A 21,549-nucleotide genomic window follows, 5' to 3' on the forward strand; every position below is an offset into this window, starting at 1 on the left:
TGAATATTTTTCTGCCATTTCAAATAAAGTCAAATCTGTCAGGGACAAAAACCGGTTTAATCACACATGATGAAAATTACTTAAAGGGTTTCAATGCTTTTTTTGTGAGAAGAACACCTGACTCTTAAAATATGATTCTTTAAATTGATTTCATGGACATCACACAACTTCCTCCTGCAGGAGCTGTGAAGTCGGATATTGCAGGTGTTTACCAAGCAAATTCGATTGTAGTTAATATTTATCCTTTTCCTTCCTCCTTATCCCATCAGTTCATTCCTCTTTCCATTTCTTTTGACTTGGGTAATGACTCCTTGTTGGCTTTAGTTTGTAAGCATACACCAAAATCACATGGAGTGGGATTTTAAATGTGATCACAGACATGTGAGCATCAGCATGCTGTTTTAAACAGGCAAAGAGAATATCCTTTTCCACTTTTTTCCTAGGAGGTTTTCTTCATTGGTAGTGACAATGTTTATTGCCATGTAATTGCCCTTGAGAAAGTCATGCAGCATCGGAGGAGCAGGAAAAATCGACGTTTTGGGCAAAAGCCCTTCCGCTCTAATCTCCAGCATCTGCAGTACCCACTCTGCCTTGAGGAAGTCATGCTGAACTGCAGTCTGTGTTGGCTGAGGTACAGTCAGAGTTCTGTTCGGTTGGAAGCTCCAGGTTTTTTGACCTATTGATGAGAAAGCACCAATTCAAGGCATGTAAGATTTAGAGAAGAGCTCAGAGATGATGGGTGTGCCCAAGCTTCTGCTTTGCTTGTCTTTCTAGGTGGAAAAAATTAAGCAAGGGAATAAAATAACTTTGAGTTGTTCCCGCACTTTGCCCCAGTGGTGGAGAGGGTGACTGTTTAGGTGGTGGATAGGGTGACAATGGATGGCATTGTGCTTCCTGAATGTTGTAGTTACTCTCCTCCAGGTTAGTGAAGAATTTGCTACATTGTACCCTGTAGTTGGCGGACAGACTTTGGGGAATCAAGAGTTGAATTACTCGCTGTAGAATACGCAGCTTCCAAATTGCATTGGTAACCGTAGTATTATGTGGCTTGTGCTGATTTTCCTGGTCAATGGTGAGCTCCAGAATGTACATAGAATCATCACAGAATTTCTAGTGTGGAAGCAGAACATTTGGTTAAACAAGTCCACACTGACCCTCTGAAGAGTAATCCACGCAGATCCATTTTCCTACCCTACTGCTCTACATTTCCCCTGACTAATGCGCCTAACCACACATCCCTGAATAGTACGGGCAATTTAGCATGGCCAATTCACCCAACTTGCATATCTTTGGACTGTGGGAGGAAACCAGAGCACCTGAAGGAAACCCATGCAGACGTGGGGAAAGTGTGCAAACTCCACACAGTCAGTCACCCATGTCTGGAATTGAATCCGAGTCCCTGACACTGTGAGGCAGCAGTGCTAACCACTGAGCCTCCGTGTTGTTGGTAGAGAATGTATGGGAACACTATTGTTTATCAATGGGGCATGGTTAGAATCTGCTGTGTTGGGAGATAGCCTTCCCTAGGAAATTTGGGCAGCACCAATGTTATTCATTGCTTATTAGCCCAAGTTCTCAATATTGTTCTTGTTGGACTATTTCATTATTTGAGGAGTTCTAGATGAGCATCCAAGCAAGCTTTTTAAGTAGGGTTTAGTGGAATAGAAATTAAAAACAGAAGATAACAGGCAGCTCTTGCATACTGCAACTCAGTGACTTCATGTTGCCAATTGACACAGACTGGTTATTCATAAAAAACCCTTCCTGGTTGGTGTATCTCAACTGTTCATAGCCAAGTCCAATCCTTCCCAAACACAATAGCAATGTATGCCCACATCAAGTATTTTTTGTCTAACAACAACTTAGAATGGAAATACCAGCTAAAAGTTTCCTTCCCTAACTCATGAATACCAAGACCAGTTTGTTGCATTACCAGACTGAGTAAACTTGAGTGATTCATGGCAGGCAGAGTTGAACCTCAGACATTTACAACCTATATTTCACACTCTTTATAAGTCAAACTAGGTAGTTTAAAAAAAAATTCATTTCTGTTATGATAAATAGCAGTGAACATTTTAATAGAGTTTTTTCTATAAATTCATTTTTAAATATTTAAAATCAAGTCACGGACTAGAGACTCATTAAACACACTTTCAACTCGATTAATAAATGACACCAGGTTAACACTCTTAAATTTATCAAAGATGGTTTTAAGTGCAACTTCTTTTTTGAAGTTATGGTCAATTGCTCTGTTCAATAGCAGATTTTACATTCATTATTTGTAAATGAGTTTGAACAGAAGCTAATCAATTACACTTCTGAGAACAAGCACAGTCCTGAGTGCAATTTGTACCCATCACTTCTCCTGCTGACAGTCAATGAAAGGAATTTTCCCTGTTACAGTACTTGAAGCTGTGTGCTTCAAAACAAAATTATTTTCAGTCTTTTCTCTCACCGCCTACATAATGTGATTTGTTAAATAGTCTCAGTGATAAGTTGTTGAATTAATTGTAACAAATGCGTTTGCAAATGGCTCTTCTCAGCTATGTCATAAAACAATGGACACTGCTGCCATCAAATCAAAAATGCTCTTTTTATGAAAGCGGATGTACTGTGAAAATTTGACCTCTAATGTCCTTATGGTTTGTCTGACATCAGACTCATCAGTTCAAAACGGGTGTAAGTGCTGAAGCAATGAAGAAGAACATCGCTGTTTATTTGTCCATCAAGTTAAGTACGTCATGCTTTGAATTCAAACGCCTTTACAATGAGGTGGTCCAACAGCAGAGAAGGAAAGAAGAGACTGGTTCAGTGAAATGAAAACCCTAGGCCAAAATTTGTGATACTGAGCAGACGTCATCCTTGAATCGAGGGGCAGTGATGCTGATGATATCAACTCCATCCTTCCAAATGTTGCCCTGTTGTAATAAACCACCAGCAGACGAGTACAAAATTACAAAGCTATGTAACGGTGTGATCAATTTTTAAAGTACTTGGTTCTCTTGTAGTGTGTGATAGAAAAAGTCTCATACACAAGTGCATAGGTTTGTTGCATATAGTGACTTTATTTTATGCGTTAGTGTTGCATATCTGTGTTGGGTCAAAAATGCTGTCTGTAACTTAGATCTCATGCTTTATTTGGATATACTGCCTGTAGTTCTTCACCAAACCTTTTCTCTTACCTTTTAGAAAATTTAGAGTTTGCTAAACATCAGGATTAAACACTGAATTGACAGTGCTCAGAAGATAAACAGATATAGCACTGGAATAGAGAGAAAAATATTGTTGCTATTCCTCACAAAGTGCAGATGAAGCTTACGGATAATCAGGAGATGAGTTCCTTACATCCCAGTTCATTTGTCATAATTTTGTGTTTTGGATGGACAACAAAATAGCATCTGAAGGAAGAATTCTGGAATGCACACATGAGACAGAGCTTAAAGTCTCCCCTGTGTTGAGTTTGGTGTCAGGGTGGCATTTAATCAGGTGAGTGGATGATTGTTGGGGGCCACAACCACCTTCCCACTTGCACCTCCATAAAATTTTCTGCAGGAAATCTTGCAGACAGCCCTTGACATTCACTCCCTCCACCTTCGACTTGCAGTGACAGCAGCAAGGTATAAGATGCATTGCAACCAAGGTAGTTTTGATCACATCTTTCAATCCATTAGCACCCAGAACAAAAGGGGAGCAGGCACATTGTTACACTACCACCTGACAGTATTGCCTTCTTGAACTGGTTCATTACATCTTATACAAGTACACCAGAGGGCTTTTAGGAAAGGAGTTACCCTCAAAACCAGGTATCATCCTGATTTGGAACAATATGATTGTTCCTTTTACTTCGCTGGGTCAAACCACTGGAATTCCTTTCCGAACAGCACTATAGTGTACCTGATTGAGATGCACTGAAGCAATTCAAGAAGGCAGAACCTTGCCACCTGCTCAAAGGCAATCAGACATCGGTAATAAATACTGGCCTTGTCAGTGATACTCACATCCCATAGAATAACAAAAAAATGTTTTCAACTTCCTCTTTTCATTTTATTCATTTATTTCACTCCTTTCTGAATCTCATTCTCATTCTAGAGTTTAAAAATCTGTTGTTTGTGGAAAACATGCATGTTACAGTTATGGCTAGATAATGTAGAGATTACTTCACCATGCAGACTAATGACCAATACATTTACATGGGAAGTTAGGATAGGCGATATATGCTGACCTAGTCAGCGATACACATATCCTGCTAACAACCTGTAAAACAAATGCCCTTTACAAACCTGTAAGTCTACAACTCTGCCTGAATACAATTTAGCAAAAAAATAACAAACCTATGAAACTCTGCCAGGATTCAAGCTTCAAACAAAGTTGCCAAACAAAAACCTGCTTGACAAGCATCAAAGTCAGCTCTGGTACACAATCATCAAACTAATCAACATTTTGTGATCTTCCATTCTGCAAGAGTTAAAACAAGCAGAAATGCAGACAAGATTCATGCACACAACCACAAGAAATCAAGATTAATCAACTCCATCAACCAGAATTCTCTTAACTATTGCTTACACTCAATCACAGTACACACTCGGTTATCCGAACATCAATTATCCATATTTTGGATTAGCTGAACGAGATCTCAAGATCCGAATGCTTGGGTAAACTGTGTTATCCGAATATTCGATTACCTGAACATCTAATTATCTGAACAAAATAGTCGTCGTACGTATCGTTTGAATAATTGAGGTTGCCCTGTATTTACTAAACATCATGTTGGAAGGGACTATCACTGAATTTCTTTATTTTTGTCATTTTAAGTTTGGCACAGTCAGCTGAAATTGAGAGTTGAACTTTGAATGTATTTTTACTGGTTCACAGATGTTGGCATTGTTAGCTCGAGAAGAAGGGAAAACCAGTAAAATACTTGTACTTCTTGGAAATGAACATAATAGTCATATTGGAGCTGCATTTGGAGAATACAGGATGAGTTGGATCAGTATGTGCCACTCACAGGTTTTGTGTTTTTTTTCTAGCTGGTCCATCATTTATTGCTGATCCCTATTACCGCCCTTGAGAATGTGCAAATGTAAAATTGCCAAGAAGCTAGCAACATCTATCAATAAACCACATTTTTATGACATACTTAGTTTAATTTTTAATTTAATATCAACGATAAATATAGAAAATTCATCAATTTAGAGGTTGTGAGCTTAACTATTTTTAAATTCACTATTGTTTACTTATCTTGAATTTTTTTATTTGATGGAGTACCCACTGCTGTATAAATTAAGTAATTTACTGCTACATTCTTTTTTTAGGCTTTCCATTACTGCTGTGTTGGTATGACTGGTGCTGCAGTAATTTACCGGAATCTCTGTTACTATATCCCATGTGTTGGTATGCCTGCTGTTCTATGGTTGTACTGATTTAATGATGCCCTCTGTCTTGTTAATTTATTAATGTACAGGTGCCCCCTGCTCCAACAGTTTATACCTTTGCTTCTGATCCCATTACCGAATGAATTTGATTCATAGGCACCTCCTTAAATTTAATTTGTTTGTGCCTGATCTGTTTGTGTTGCTATTAATTTGCTGGTGCCTGTTGCTTTATCAAGCTATTAAGTGGTGCCTGCTGCTCCACTTATTTATTCATTGATTGATTCCTATTTTGTCAGTAAGATCATAAGAAATTGAAGCTGGAATAGGCTAAACCTGCTCTGCATTCATGGCAGGTTTGAATGCATAATGGTTAAACAATGGTAGCATATTGGTTCTAAACATAGGCCTTAATTTACCTTGAACCTATAAACGACAGACACATGCTGGACATCTTCAGGCCACTAGTTGTTGTCAGGCTTGGAGGTTGGGGGGAGTGGATGTTTGTGTATTGAAAGGGATAAGGAGAGGTAGGATGTGGTGATTAGGAAATAGGGGAAGAGAGCAAACAGGAGAGCAAGGGAGGCAATCGAGAGCTCAGGCACTTGTTTTTCAACAATGGCTTCTGGTTTTTATCTGGAATTAATGTGAAATAATTACTTCCATTTCTCCTAGTTTCTTACAAAACCTACTTTTTCTGGTGGCAGCCTGCAATCAATGACATAGGAATCACCAGTTTGACCACATCTGGATCTCGTTTTCAAACTAGCCTACCCAGCAAGGCTGCAATCAGGGTCGTCAAATCTACAATGGGTGGCTCAAAAATTTATTTTAGGAAATAAACACATGATTGGGGTCCAATGTTGAGAATTTCACTTTGCACATGGATCAGTTGTGTCCTGTTTAGGAGTGGCATATGTGGATAGAAGCTTTTAACTGTGATCTAGTTTCTCAGAACACAGCAAACAAGTCTCTCTGAAAAGAGAAAGTGAGGACTGCAAGTGCTGAAGATCAATGAATTTCACCAGTTTCTTCATTCTCCTTCCCCCTACCTTATCCCAGACCCAATCAGCACTGCCCTCTTGACCTGTCTATTGTCTTTCCCATCTATCTGCTCTACCCTCCTCTCTGACCTATCACCTTCTCCCCCAACTTCATCTACCTGTTGCATTCTCAACTACCTTCCCCCCAGGCCCCCTCCCACTTATCTCTCAGCCCCTGGCCCACAAGCCTCATTCCTGATGAAGGGTTTATGTCTGAAACATCGATTCTCCTGCTCCTTGGATGCTGTCTGACCTACTGTGCTTTTCCAGCACCACAAAACTCTGATCGTAAACATAGGGACTGCCAGACAAAAGAAATCTCATGGATCATTTAAATTACCTTCTCCCATTCTGGTCCCTCTCCTGCTCATTTCTTTTCATCCTCAAAAGCAAAGAAAAAGCTACCAAAAAAAGTAAGCATTACGAAGAAACATTTACTATTCTTGGAATTCACTTCATATTGGGCCATTGTTCTGTGACAGTTTTAGTCACATGCTATAGTAAAATCATTATTCCATCCACAAAAAAGATTATCAATTAATGAAGAAAAAAGCATGAAATAGCAAAACAAATCTATCAACCTTTTAAGACTTTAATCAAGCCAGTCTTGTCTGCAAGGCATATTTTACAGCACTATAGAATAACAATTGTCAAGGCTCCATGTAAACAGAATATGAATGGATTAACAGTGTTATTTGTTGTTCAGATATTATGTTGTCTGCCACACATTTACCATTTGTTTTCCTTTATCAGTTTTTATTAGAATAAACTGAAGTTTCACCTTCAGTCAGATTTACAGCTCAGCTAAGCTGAGACATATCTCGCACAACCATGAAATCTTCCAAATAGGTGCAGATTTGTTTATATTCTTTAATTGAGACAATAAACAGTGAACAATTGCTTACCTCAGGTGTAACCTGTGTTATGCCAAACTCTGACAGACTTTGGTGCAGCATATTTACATTGAGCGATTGCATCACTTCATCCGAAGGTATTGGATCTAATGTGGCACTTCTTTCATTCACTGAAGATATATAAAATTCAATGCAGTTCGTCTTGTCCTGTGTCATTTTCCAAATATAAAAATCAAAGGTGACATGGATATTCCTGGTTAAATAATCTGCATAACTCTTAGCTCATTTCTGCATTATACGTACGGGAAGAATAATATTTCATCTACCTAATAAGTTGCTTAGCTGTGTAATTCGTATATGTTTTCTCTTCCTTTTAGCAAGCATTTAATATATCAATATGTTTAATATTAATGTAATCCGCTGGACAGCATCTGAGTTGTTACACAAATATTCAAAACAAAATCAGATAAAAGAAACCGGCAGTGTTTCAGGACTCATTTATTTATCATTTGGTCCCCATTTGTGAGAATTTAATCAGAATTTATAGCGAACAAACTATAAAAACCAAGGAGACAGGAGGGAGAATGGAAAATGGAGTATTACAGCATGTGTCAGAAAGCTGCTAGTGTGACTGCACTTTTGGGATCCATTAGCTCTTATCTGTCTTCATTAGCTTTTCTCTCGCTTTCAAGTAATTGCCAACAATATTGAATGTGACTCTGCTGTAAGCTCTTAACTTGTCCTTCAACATTATGTAAGACATTTGTGCACATTAAAAAGAGAGCCACGGTATATTCGCAAATATTTGTATTTATCAGTGGTAACTAATAAGCTTTTGATGAATTATGACAGTGTAAGATTTATCAAAGAAAAAGCTTTACCTTTTATTTTGGAAAAGTGCAACTTTGGTGCAAAGTAATACTGTGATAATATTTACACCTTTTTCATGTTTACAAATGAGGCCATATCGTTTATCATAACACTTCCTTTTAAACCAGATGAAAAAACTAATGTGATGGATGCTACAGATTTAATTGCTCATTGGTTTTCAGTGGCTGGAAGGTAACTTACATTCAGATGATTAATATGTACTTGCTGTGGTAAAAGACCTAAGGCTGCAGCTATTCCTTCACGGAATATCCGAAGTAAGGTGATGTTCAACTTTTTTACATCCATTTGTATAGCCTGAAAAAAAGGACAAGAAAAACTTCAGTAAAGATGACAATGAATAATTCCTTGAGGATTTTATTAGGTCTATTCCTTACCTGAAAAATGCTGCAGAACATAGTGCAATACTTAAGACATCTAAAATAGAGTATATTAAAAAAAGGGAATAAATTCAATTGAAACATAACTGAGGGATATTAAATTGGATAGATCTCAAAATTGAACAATAACATTAAAATGCAACATCTTCACATTACTCCATCCTTGGATTGATCTCCAAATACAGTCAGTTCAAAATAGGCCGTTCATTGATAAGATGCATTTCATGAGTGGCTGCATTATTTAACTTAAAGCTAACCTGTATTTCTTAGTGAGGAACTTAAAGTTTAGGGTCATAAAAAGAATTAACTCAAATTTAATAATTATGTTTTAAAGGAAACACAGGTAGGTATGATCATTTGTGGATCATGTGTATCTTAGAAGATAAAACATAGGTTCAAATTGACCACAGCAATGAAATTGATAGTACTGGAAGTACATAGCACATAGAATGTTATAGTGCAGTATAGGCCCTTCAGCCCTCACTGTTGTGCTAACCTGTGAAACTAATCTGATGCCTGTCTAACCTACACCATTCCATATCATTTATATGTATGTCCAATGCATTTTAAATACCGTTAACATCGGCAAGTTTACTACTGTTTCAGGCAGGTCATTCCATATCCTTACCACTCTCTGAGTACAGAATGTTCCCCTGATATCTGTTCTAAATCTAGCACCCCTCAACTTAAAGCTATGTCCCCTCATTGTTGCTTTCACCATCCAAGGAAAACCGTCCACCCTATCTAACTCTCTGATTATCTTATACGTCTAGATTAAGTCACCTCTCAACCTTCTTCTCTCTAAGGATAACAGCGTCAGTTCCCTCAGCCTTTTCTTGTAAGACCTTCCTTCCATACCAGGCAACATCCTAGTAAATCTCCTCTGAACTCTTTCCAACATTTCCACATCCTTCCTATAATGCAGTGACCAGTACACAACACTCCAGGTGTGGCCTTACCAGTGTCTCGTATAGCTGAAGCATGACCATGTGGCTCCAAAACGCAATCCCCTACCAATAAACGCCAACACACCATATGCCTTCGTAACAACCCTATCAACCTGGGTGGCAACTTACAGGGATTTATGCACCTGGACTCCGAGATCTCTCTGTTCATCTACGCTGCCAAGAATTTTACCATTAGCTGAGTACTCTGCATTTCTGTTACTTCTTCCAAAGTGAATCACCTCACACTTTTCGGCATTAAACTCTATTTGCCATTTCTCAGCCCAGCTCTTCATCTTATCTATGTGTCTCTGTAACCCTCAACATCCATCGGCACTATCCACAACTCTGCCTACCTTAGTGTCATCTGATTAACCCATCCTTCTACACTCACATCCAAATCATTTATAAAAATGACAAACAGAAGTGGCCCTAAAACAGATCCTTGCGGCACACAACTGGTAACTGAGCATCACGATGAACATTTCCATCAACCACCAACCTCTGTCTTCTTTCTGCTAGACAATTTCTGACCCAAACCACTAAATCACCAAAAATCCCAAAACTCAGTATTTTGTGCAATAGCCTACTATGTGCAGCCTTATCAAATACCTTACTGAAGCCAATATACACCATATCAACCACTTTACCTTCATCCACCTGTTTTGTCACCTTCTCGAAGAACTCAATAAGGTTAGTGAGTCATGGCCTACCCTTCACAAAACCATGTTGACTATCCCTAATCAAATTATACCTTTCCCAATGATTATAAATCCTATCTCTTATATCCTTTTCCAACACTTTACCCACAACTGAAGTAAGTCTCAACTCCTCTTCTTAAGCAAGGAAACAACATTTGCTATCCTCCAGTCTTTTGGCACTACTTCTGTCAACAATGATGACATAAAGATCAAAGCCAAAGGCTCTGCAATCTCCTCCCTGTCTTCCCAGAGAATTAGAGGATAAATCCCATCCAGCCCAGGGGCCTCATCTATTTTCAGATCTTCCAAAATTGCTAAACCCTCCTCTTTGTCAATCTCAATCCCAACTAATCCTGTAGCCTGTATCTCTGTATTCACACTAACATTGCCCTTTTCCAGTGTAAATACTGACAAAAAGTATTTAAGCATTTCCCCTAAGTCCTCAGATCCCACACACAAGTTCCCACTCCTATCTTAGATTGGCTCTAATCTTACTCTAGCCATTCTTGTATTCCTGATATCCTGTAGAAAGCCTTAGGGTTTTCCTTAATCCTATCTACCAAAAACTTCTCATGTCCCCTCCTGGCTCTTAGCCCTCTCTTTTCTGGCTAATTTATAACTCTCAAGCCCCCTAACTGAGCCTTCACACCTCATCCTCACATAAACCTTCTTCTTCTTGACAAGAGCTTCAACTTCTTTAGTTAAGCATGGCTCCTTCTCTTGACAACTACCTCCCTGCCTGACAGGTATATACTTATCAAGGACCTGCAGTAGCTGTTCCATGAATAAGTTCCACATTTCAAATGCGTCCATCCCCTGCAGTTTCCTTCCCCATCCTATGCATCCTAAATCTAGCCTAATCGCATCATAATTGCCTTTCCCCCAGTTATACATCTTTCCCTGCGATATATACCTATCCTTGCCCATTGCTCTTGTAAACATAATTGAATTGTGGTCATTATTGCCAACGTGTTCACCAACCTCCAAATCTAACACTAGGCCTGGTTTGTTCCCCAGTACCAAGTCCAATATGGCATCACGGAGGGGAAGAGGACTGATTCCTGATGAAGGGCTTTCGCCCGAAACATCAATTCTCCTGCTCCTCACTTGCTACCTGACCTGCTGTGCTTTTCCAGCACCACACTCTCAACCCCAATATGACATCACCCCTTGTTGGGCTGTCTACATACTGCGTCAGAAAACCCTCCTGCACACATTGAAAAAAAAACTGACCCATCTAAACTACTTGAACTATAGTATTTCCAGTCAATACTGGGGAAGTTACAGTCCTTCATAAAAACTACCCTGTTACTCTCGCTCCTATTGAGAGTCATCTTTGGTCTGCTTTCCTCTACATCCCTGCAACAATTTGGAGGCCTATAGAAAACTCCCAACAGAGTGACCTCTTCTTTCCTGTTTCTAACCTTAGCCCAAACTACCTCAGAGGATGAGCCTTCAAAAGTTATCTCAGCTGCTGTAATACTGCCTTTGTAATACTACCTTAACAATGCTACACGTCCCCTCTCCTTTTTACCATCTTCTCTGTTCTTGCTGAAACATCTGAATCCCAGAATCTGCAACAACCATTCTTGCCATGTCTCTGAAATGGCCACAACATTGAAATCCCAGGTACCAACCCATGCTGCAAGTTCCCCCACCTTATTCTGGATGCTCCTGGCACTGAAATACACATATTTCAAACCAAGATTGCCCATGTCTTCTTGCAACCTTGTAAACCTACCCCTGACCTTGCTACCCTCAAACTCCTTTACACTGGAATTACAATTCAGGTTCCCATCCCTCTGCTGCATTAGGTTAAACCCCCACCCCCACCCCCACCCCAAATAGAGTTAGCAATTTCCCCCTCCCAGGATATTGGTACCTCTCTGGTTCAGGTGAAGACCATCCTGTTTGTAGAAGTCCCCACACCAGGTCCTAGCTCCCAACCATGCCGGATTTTCACCATCCCTCCAGATCTCCCCCTCTCTGAGGATGAAAGATCAGTCCTCAGCAGGGGCCTCACCTTCATTCCCCTACGCCCTCGGATTAATGAGTTCAACACGCGCCGAGATATTGAACAATTCTTCCGCCGCCTTCGCCTCCGTGCCTACTTTCACAACCAAGACTCCCGCCCACCCTCTGACGACCCCTTCTCCCGCCTCCAACACACCCCATCCACCTGGACACCCCGTGCTGGCCTCCTACCCACCCTCGACCTCTTTATAGCCAACTGCCGCCGTGACATTAACCGATTCAACCTGTCCACCCCTCTCACCCACTCCAACCTCTCACCCTCAGAACGTGCAGCCCTCCACTCCCTCCGCTCCAATCCCAACCTCACCATCAAACCCGCAGACAAGGGAGGCGCGGTGGTAGTTTGGCGCACTGACCTTTATACGGCTGAAGCCAAACGCCAGCTCGCGGACCCCTCCTCTTATCGCCCCCTTGACCACGACCCCACCTCCCACCACCAAACCATCATCTCCCAGACCATCCATGACCTCATCACCTCAGGGGATCTCCCATCCACCGCCTCCAACCTCATAGTCCCACAACCCCACACTGCCCGTTTCTACCTCCTGTCCAAAATCCACAAACCTGACTGCCCCGGCCGACCCATTGTCTCAGCCTGCTCCTGCCCCACCGAACTCATCTCCCAATACCTCGACACGGTCTTGTCCCCTTTAGTCCAAGAACTCCCCACCTACGTTCGGGACACCACCCACGCCCTCCACCTCCTCCAGGATTTTCGCTTCCCCGGTCCCCAACGCCTTATTTTCACTATGGACATCCAGTCCCTGTACACCTCCATCCCCCATCATGAAGGACTCAAAGCCCTCCGCTTCTTCCTTTCCCGCCGCACCAACCAGTACCCTTCCACTGACACCCTCCTTCAACTGACTGAACTGGTCCTCACCCTGAATAACTTCTCTTTTCAATCCTCCCACTTCCTCCAAACTAAAGGAGTTGCCATGGGCACCCGCATGGGCCACAGCTATGCCTGCCTCTTCGTAGGATATGTGGAACAGTCCATCTTCCGCAACTACACTGGCACCACCCCCCACCTTTTCCTCCGCTACATCGATGACTGTATCGGCGCTGCCTCGTGCTCCCACGAGGAGGTTGAACAGTTCATCAACTTTACTAACACCTTCCATCCCGACCTGAAATTCACCTGGACTGTCTCAGACTCCTCCCTCCCCTTCCTAGACCTTTCCATCTCTATCTCGGGCGACCGACTCAACACAGACATCTATTATAAACCGACTGACTCCCACAGCTACCTGGACTACACCTCCTCCCACCCTGCCCCCTGCAAAAACGCCATCCCATATTCCCAATTCCTTCGTCTCCGCCGCATCTGCTCCCAGGAGGACCAGTTCCAACACCGCACAGCCCAGATGGCCTCCTTCTTCAAGGACCGCAGATTCCCCCCAGACGTGATCGACGATGCCCTCCACCGCATCTCCTCCACTTTCCGCTCCTCCGCCCTTGAGCCCCGCTCCTCCAACCGCCACCAAGACAGAACCCCACTGGTTCTCACCTACCACCCCACCAACCTCCACATACAACGTATCATCCGCCATCATTTCCGCCACCTCCAAACGGACCCCACCACCAAGGATATATTTCCCTCCCCTCCCCTATCAGCGTTCCGCAAGGACCACTGCCTTCGTGACTCCGTCAGATCCACACCCCCCACCAACCCAACCTCCACCCCCGGCACCTTCCCCTGCAACCGCAGGAAATGTAAAACTTGCGCCCACACCTCCACACTCACTTCCCTCCAAGGCCCCAAGGGATCCTTCCATATCCGCCACAAGTTCACCTGTACCTCCACACACATCATCTATTGCATCCGCTGCACCCGATGTGGCCTCCTCTATATTGGTGAGACAGGCCGCTTACTTGCGGAACGCTTCAGAGAACACCTCAGGGATGCCCGGACCAACCAACCCAACCACCCCGTGGCTCAACACTTTAACTCTCCCTCCCACTCCACCGAGGACATGCAGGTCCTTGGACTCCTCCACCGGCAGAACATAACAACACGACGGCTGGAGGAGGAGCGCCTCATCTTCCGCCTGGGAACCCTCCAACCACAAGGTATGAATTCAGATTTCTCCAGTTTCCTCATTTCCCCTCCCCCCACCTTGTCTCAGTCGGTTCCCTCAACTCAGCACCGCCCTCCTAACCTGCAATCTTCTTCCTGACCTCTCCGCCCCCACCCCACTCCGGCCTATCACCCTCACCTTGACCTCCTTCCACCTATCCCACCTCCATCACCCCTCCCCCAAGTCCCTCCTCCCTACCTTTTATCTTAGCCTGCTTGGCTACTCTCTCTCATTCCTGATGAAGGGCTTATGCTCGAAACGTCGAATTCTCTATTCCTGAGATGCTGCCTGGCCTGCTGTGCTTTGACCAGCAACACATTTTCAGCTGTGATCTCCAGCATCTGCAGACCTCATTTTTTACTCCCCAGAAAGAGTCCAATTATCCAAGAATCTAAAGCCCTCCCTCCTGCACCATCCCTGCAGCCATGTGTTCAGCTCCGCCCTCTCCCTGTTCCTCACTTCACTAGCATGTGGCACAGGCAACAAACCAGAGATAATAACTCTGTTTGTTCTAGCTCAAAGCTTCCACCCTAGCACCCTGAATTTCTGCCATAGATCCCCACCTTTCTTCCTACCTATGTCGTTGGTGCCTATGTGGACCACGACTTGGGGCTGCACCCCCTCTACCTTAAAGATCCCCAAATCACGATCAGAGACATCACAATCGCTGGCACATGGGAGGCACCACACCAATAATGAGTGTCTTATTCCCACAAAACCTCCCATCTGTCCCCCTAATTATGAAGTCCTCAATGACTAAAGCTCTGCTTCTCCTCCCCCTGAGCAACAGGCACAGACTCTGCACCAGAGACCTGTGCCCCATTGCTTACCCCTGGTAAGTCGTCGCCCTCAATAATATCCAAAATGGTATACTTGTTGTTGAGGAGAACCACCACAGGAGATCCTTGCACTGCCTGCTGGTTCCCTTTCCTATTCCTGACGGTAACCCATCTACCTTCTTCAGATGGTTGTGGAGTAACTACAACCCTGTAACTCCTCTCAAAAAACCCCTCCACCTCCCATATGATCCAAAGTTCATTTAGCTCCAGGTCCAGTTCCATAACACGGTTCTCAAGGAGCTAGAGTTGGGTGCACTTCCCACAAATGAAGTCAGCAAGGACACTAGTGGTGACCCTTACCTCCCACATACTGCAGGAGGAACATTCAACTGTCCTAACCTCCATTCCCATTGTTCTAAATTCCCAAATAGACCGCTGACAAAATGAGACACAGAAGAAAATGCTTGTCCCCTGACCAATCAACGCAAAGAACCTTTTTTAGGTTAGAGGAGGAGGAGGCAAAGTAAGAGAAAGAAATGTTACCAAAGGCTAAGGTTAAGAGAGAAAGCAATAATAAATTTCATATTTCATGTTTTGGTCAAGGGCCCTGGTTAGCTGCTAATAACGCCTCCAATGCTCAAAATGTAGAATTTCAGAAACGTTCAGGAGATTTGAAGTATTTGGCGCAACAAAAAAAAGGTTTCGTGAAGGAGAGGTTATGAAACTTTTAGTTGAAGATGATGAACAATTACTGTCCATTTGTTTCATTTCTGCCAGGTGAATTTCGCTATTGAAAACTTCTGCTGCATGAAGAATGTTCTTTAACATTTACCCTTACACCAACAATTTATTTAGTTAATTTAGTTGGAGCTTGCTGAAAGGAATCAATGATATGAAGAGCTGCAACTTGAATGTGGCCCGTAAGTGGGCGTATGCCTTTCCTGACAACACATTTGTAAAGAACAGCCTAGTGCTAGCTGCCAGGTTCACAAAATATGCATTCACAGCATTTCTTAAAAAGCAGCTGACCCCTCTTAAATCAGGAAGTGCGTCCAGCCTGCTATAACTGGTTGAAATGTTAATGATGATGTTGACAGATGGCTCGACACTTCCAATGAAGCAACAGACCAGAATGTTAGCCCAGGGGATCAAAATGAGGAGAGACAGCATGTTTCTGCAGGGGGCCATGTGGCCCTCAAGGTCTACCTGAAAAGTCAAAAGATTGGGTGGCTTAAGACAGATCCAGGTGTCTGACCCTAAGGACCTGGAGTCACCTTACAAGAGAATAGTCAAAGCCAGCCATCGCGTCTTCTGAAACAACACATCCCTACACACCTTCAATCTCTCACACTACTTCATGTGCAATATCCTCATTATTCATCCTTCAGCAATCCCTAACAATTAGGGTCATGCCTACTGACCACTTAACTGCTTCACCTCATTCTCACACAAATACCAATACTGCAAGGCTCATCTTGTAGCTTCCACATCCAGTCAGCTATGACAGCAAAATCACCTCAAACATTTTGCAGAACACTCAATAATGTTCTTCCCTCTCAAATAGACAGGTAAAGGTTATTTATAACAGGGGGGCAGTACAAGACTTTCAGTAAGGACCAACTCTGCTAGTGTCTCAAGTCCTTTCAAGGAAATGGTGCACCACGTTATACAGCCATAAATGACTGAAGATATACCATTTGCCATCCACAAAAACATCCAAGAAAATGTCCCTCTAACCATTGTAATGCAGCCTCAAACAGCCAGTATCAACACGCACATCTCCAGGAGGCTTTCTACTGACAATTATTAAAGGTCAATTATTATTCTGCCTGCCTTGTAAAAAACATTCAGTAACATTTCAATTCCAACATTTCTTCAGCACTCCTCCAACAACGGACATCATACTGGACCCACTCTGCTACAGTGCTTTGGCTGGCATCTTTGTCTGCCCAGGCTGACAGAAAAGCACTCTCGATTAGCACTACAGAGTCAAAACTCATGGCCATAAACATTTGTCTTTAAGCCTTCAGAACAAACACATCAGTTTGATTTACAGACAGGTATTAATGCCTTTTGTCTTTTAGCCTTCAAAACAAATACATCCGTTTGCTCTGCAGAAAGATATTAATGTAACTTGTTGGAAATACTTGCAAAGTACTTGCTGGAGATTGGAAGTGAAATCAGAAAGTGGTCAGAACTCAAAAGGTTAACTCTGTTTCTCTCCGCACAGATGCCGCCAGACCTGCTGAGTTTCTTGAGCACTTTCTGTTTTTACGTCTTAAACATTACTTGATTTGTTGAAGTGTGAAATTTAGAATTGGATGCAACAGGAGACACAAAACAAGGACATGGGTTTTAAATATTTGATTAATCTCTGTTAGCTTTTGAAATGCCCTTCAATTCACACTGGAAGATGAACAGGGCAAAGTCTGTGACCAGCATAAATGTTGCGAATTATAAACAGTTGCCTCGGTAATTACCACAAAACAGGAAATGGCTGATACCTTTTCGAGGATGGAAAGGTTAAATGTTGAATTGCAATTAAAATGCATCTGCATACCTCTAGGTAAGACTGATTATGAAACCCCTTCCTGAGCAGATTAGAACATAAAACGTGTTTCCTGCTGTTAGAGCTATGCCTGCAATGTTAATTATCAGTATCTTGTTTCTTCTGCACATAAAATGTCTCTGGAGTTCCTATTTGATTATATTGTGTTTCTAGGGAAGGAAATCACCATCTTGATGGATTGTAGAAACGTTACTGCCAATGTTCTGTACAAAATTAAGTGGAAGTAATATTGATATTGTTTCTCAGATGGGAGCAGTACTTGTCAACACTTTTATCTTGAGGTTTGTGCTTCTAATTTTGCACAGCAACTGTCATGCAATTCCAATCTAAAGTTCGGAGAAATGAGAATGCTTATAAACAATCTACTTTGAAGATGTTAAAAAATTTTCATTTTCAGAAGCAATAAAACTGATTCCACGTCTGTTTGTTTGACTATCCAATGCAAATCCTGCTCATGTTTTCAGAAAGCTAGAATTTTTGTTTCCATGCAAAGATTTGATTGAAGTTTCTTTTTGCAAACAGTGCTAGCTTGAAGCAATACAAAGTATCCGTATTATGCAACAGGAAAGCAGATGAACTTTAGAATGGAAAAGCAGTGCAGGCATTAGTGTTAACTAACTACAGGTAATCTATTAATTGATAGGGTAGGCAATGAGAAGCTGATTCCCTTGGCTGGAACATCTAGAACGAGGGGACATGGGGCAGGATGTTTTCTGGTTCTCAAATCCACCTGTGGATAGGGGCAGGTTGGGAGAGGAACAATCACTCATTGTGATTTCCACTGGGAGGATTAAAACCATTATTTTCAGTACTCTCTCCAAACTCTGTTCCCTAACTATTAACTCTTACCCACTTTTCGGCAACAGCTTGAAATTAAACCAATCTTTTTGTCACATTTGACCCAAGGAAAAATGTCTGACAGTATATTCACACCATCATTAAGATTGCCCATTGCTATCCCTCTATTGTAATGATTCACTTGGGAATGTTCACTGATTCTAATACCCCATTATTCCCAGAGTTACCACAAAAATTAATAAAAGTAGGCAAAGTCCCCGGTCTACTTGTCTAATGGAATTAAGTTAATCGTAAATATTGGCTGGGTTCCTGTACTTACTAAGAACTACAGTTCATTACAAATAAGCAAATTCTAGTCACAAGTAAACACCGATGAACTAGCAACATGTGACTCTGCTTGTTAAAAGACTGCATCCCTTTTAAAACCCTGCATATACATAGAGATAGACACAGACCAACAAAACAACATTGGTTTTAAAGGGGTGGAGGGGGTCAGGGTGGAACTGACTACCACAGTTTACTCGCACCAGTTCTATAGGGTTGGCTGAGGTGATCCTTTTGGCTTGTCAGGACTTTCTGCTCTTCAATCTTTTTTTCCCAGGTTCTTCACTTGCGAATGTACAAACAAGGAACCAGAGTCAGTCCTTTGAACCTGCACCACCACTCAATAAGATCAGGACTGATGTGATTTTAACTTTAACTCTACTTTTCAGGGTGTGATAGGTGATTTGTGTGGGATCTCTCAGTCATACATACACACAAATGCATCAGAAAGCTGATTAATTCCATCTGTGCAAGATCACGCCATTTCATTTCATTTCCCCATGTCGAGGTCAGTGCTGCAGCCCAGGCCGTTGGATTCTGGAACGTGACTGTGTCCCCCATGTGCAGTGTGCCATTGACTGCACACATTTGGCATTGTGAGGGCTGTTTCAAATGTAGTGGAATTGATCAACAAGAATGGGATTTATTTGATAAACATTGAGATAATCTGTGATCATGTTGCCACTTCCTGAGGTGTGTGCCTGCTACCCTGGCAGCTGTCATAATTCCCACATCATGGTGCACGCTTGTGTACCTGGTGTGTTTGAGGGTCCACGTGCTTTCTAAAGTTGGTTACAGGGGTACAAAGGTTATTCAATATGGCCATGGTCATAACCATTGTGAATTCTCTAACTGAGGTGAGTTCAGATACAATACCAGCCACACTTTGGCCAGGGCTGTGCTGGAGCAGACAATTGGGGCTGTTGAAGATGTGGTTCCACAGGATAGATCAGTTCAATCTGTGTGGGCTGCCCCATGAGTACAATCCAGACAGAGTGTACCATATCATCCTGGCATATTCTGCTGGATCCTGAGGAACTGAGTGAATGGGAGTACACTTCCAGTGGAGGAGGAGGACATTGGAAAGGAGGAAGCTGAGGTTGTCCAAGATAAAGCTCAGCTGTATTGGGTCAACAACCCAGACAGTATCTCATTGACACTCAGTTCCAATGGATGAGAGTTGGATGAAGCAGACGATCGATCACGGAATGTTTAGTGATCTTTCATTTTAGTGCTAGCATTTGGTTTGCAGGGTAAACCCTAACTTGTATTGTTTTTTCTATGTTCCCTTTTACTGGCTGTCAATAAATCACAGAAACTGTACAGAGTGGAAGCAGATCATTTAGCCCATTGAGTCCAAAACAACCCTCCAAAGAGCATCCTACCCAGACCCATCCCTTTACACTTTCCTTTTAACCCTGTATATCCCATGACCAAGTGGGGAGTCAATGGCCGAGTGGGAAGTCAATGGCCTAGGGGTATTATCGCTAGATTATTAATCTAGAGACCCAGCTAATGTTCTGGGAATGAGAGTTCAAATCCAGCTGTGGCAGATGGTGGAATGTGAATTCAATTTTTAAAAAAACTGGAAATAAGAGTCGAATGATGACCATGAAAAGCCATTGTTGATTGTCAGAAAAACCTATCTTGTTCTCGAACACTCTTCAGGGAAGGTAACAGTCATCCTTACCTGGTCTGCCTACATGTGACTCCAGACACACAGCAATGTGGTTGCCACTTAACTGCCCTCTGGACAATAAATGCTGGCCTGGCCAGTGATGCCCACATCCCATGAATAAATAAATAAACACTATTACCCACCCAACTGACACAGTCCTGGACACCATGGACAATTTAGCATGGCCAATCCACCTAACCTGCCCACCTTTGGAATGTGTGAGGAAACCAGAGCACCCGGAGGAAGCCCACACAGAGACAGGGTGAATGTGCAAACTTCACACAGCTTAAGGCTGGAATTAAACCTGGGTCCCTAGTGCTGTGAGACAGCAGTGCCAGCTATTGAGCCACCGTGCCACCTCTTGGACATGTTTGGATTTGTGTGATCAGTATATAACATTCGCTATTGGACAATAAAAGATGTAGATCCACAATGGACATTGGGAAGAGAGCAGTGGTGACTTAGTGAGGGTGCTTAGGTGGGATATAACTACAGACAGGTAAAGCGTGAGGTGTGCTGGTTAAACAGCAACGAAGGTGAGAACATAGCGTGATATGTGTAAGGGAGTGGTGGCCATGTTGGCCATAGGCAGCATGGCTTTGTGGTTACTGTGTCATTACATTGCTGGTAGAGGCTGGAACTGGATTGCCAACACAACCTTTTGTAGATGGCATGGATACAAGGGATGCCAGTTATTTGGCAGATATCCAGTGAGTGGCAATTTGCTCTGGAAACCATCAGACAATAAGACCATAAGACATAGAAGAAGCAGGCCATTTAGCCCATTGATACAAAAATAGGAATTGCTGGAAAAGCTCAGCAGGTTTGCCAGCATCTGTGGAGAGAAATCAGAGTGGACGTTCTGGTCGAGCAACTTTCTCAAAATTCTTCAGTTCAGAAGAAGGGTCACTCGACCTGAAACATTAACTCTGATTTCTCTCCACAGATGCTGCCAGACCTGCTGAGGTTTTCCAGCAATTTCTATTTTTGTTTCCGACTTACAGCATCCGCAGTTCTTTCAGTTTTCATTTAGCCCATCGAGTCTTCTCCATCTATTCAATTTGATCATAGCTGATCTGAAATTCCTCAACTCACTTTTCTTCCTCT

General features: G+C 42.4%; 1 protein-coding gene across 1 annotated transcript in view; it reads right to left on the reverse strand.

Moving 5' to 3' along the window:
• The window catches only part of LOC132824896 (receptor-type tyrosine-protein phosphatase R-like), a 215,802-nt gene that overhangs the window by 155,069 nt on the left and 39,184 nt on the right, over positions 1-21,549 (reverse strand). The window contains exons 3-4 of the mRNA XM_060839743.1: positions 8,338-8,451; positions 7,318-7,473 (exon numbers count right to left, since the gene is read on the reverse strand). Of these exons, the coding sequence (XP_060695726.1) occupies positions 7,318-7,473; positions 8,338-8,451 (270 nt within the window). The remainder of the gene's footprint in view (positions 1-7,317; positions 7,474-8,337; positions 8,452-21,549) is intronic.

The sequence above is a fragment of the Hemiscyllium ocellatum genome, chromosome 19 (assembly GCF_020745735.1).
Source record: "Hemiscyllium ocellatum isolate sHemOce1 chromosome 19, sHemOce1.pat.X.cur, whole genome shotgun sequence".
Classification (NCBI taxonomy): Eukaryota; Metazoa; Chordata; class Chondrichthyes; order Orectolobiformes; family Hemiscylliidae; genus Hemiscyllium; species Hemiscyllium ocellatum.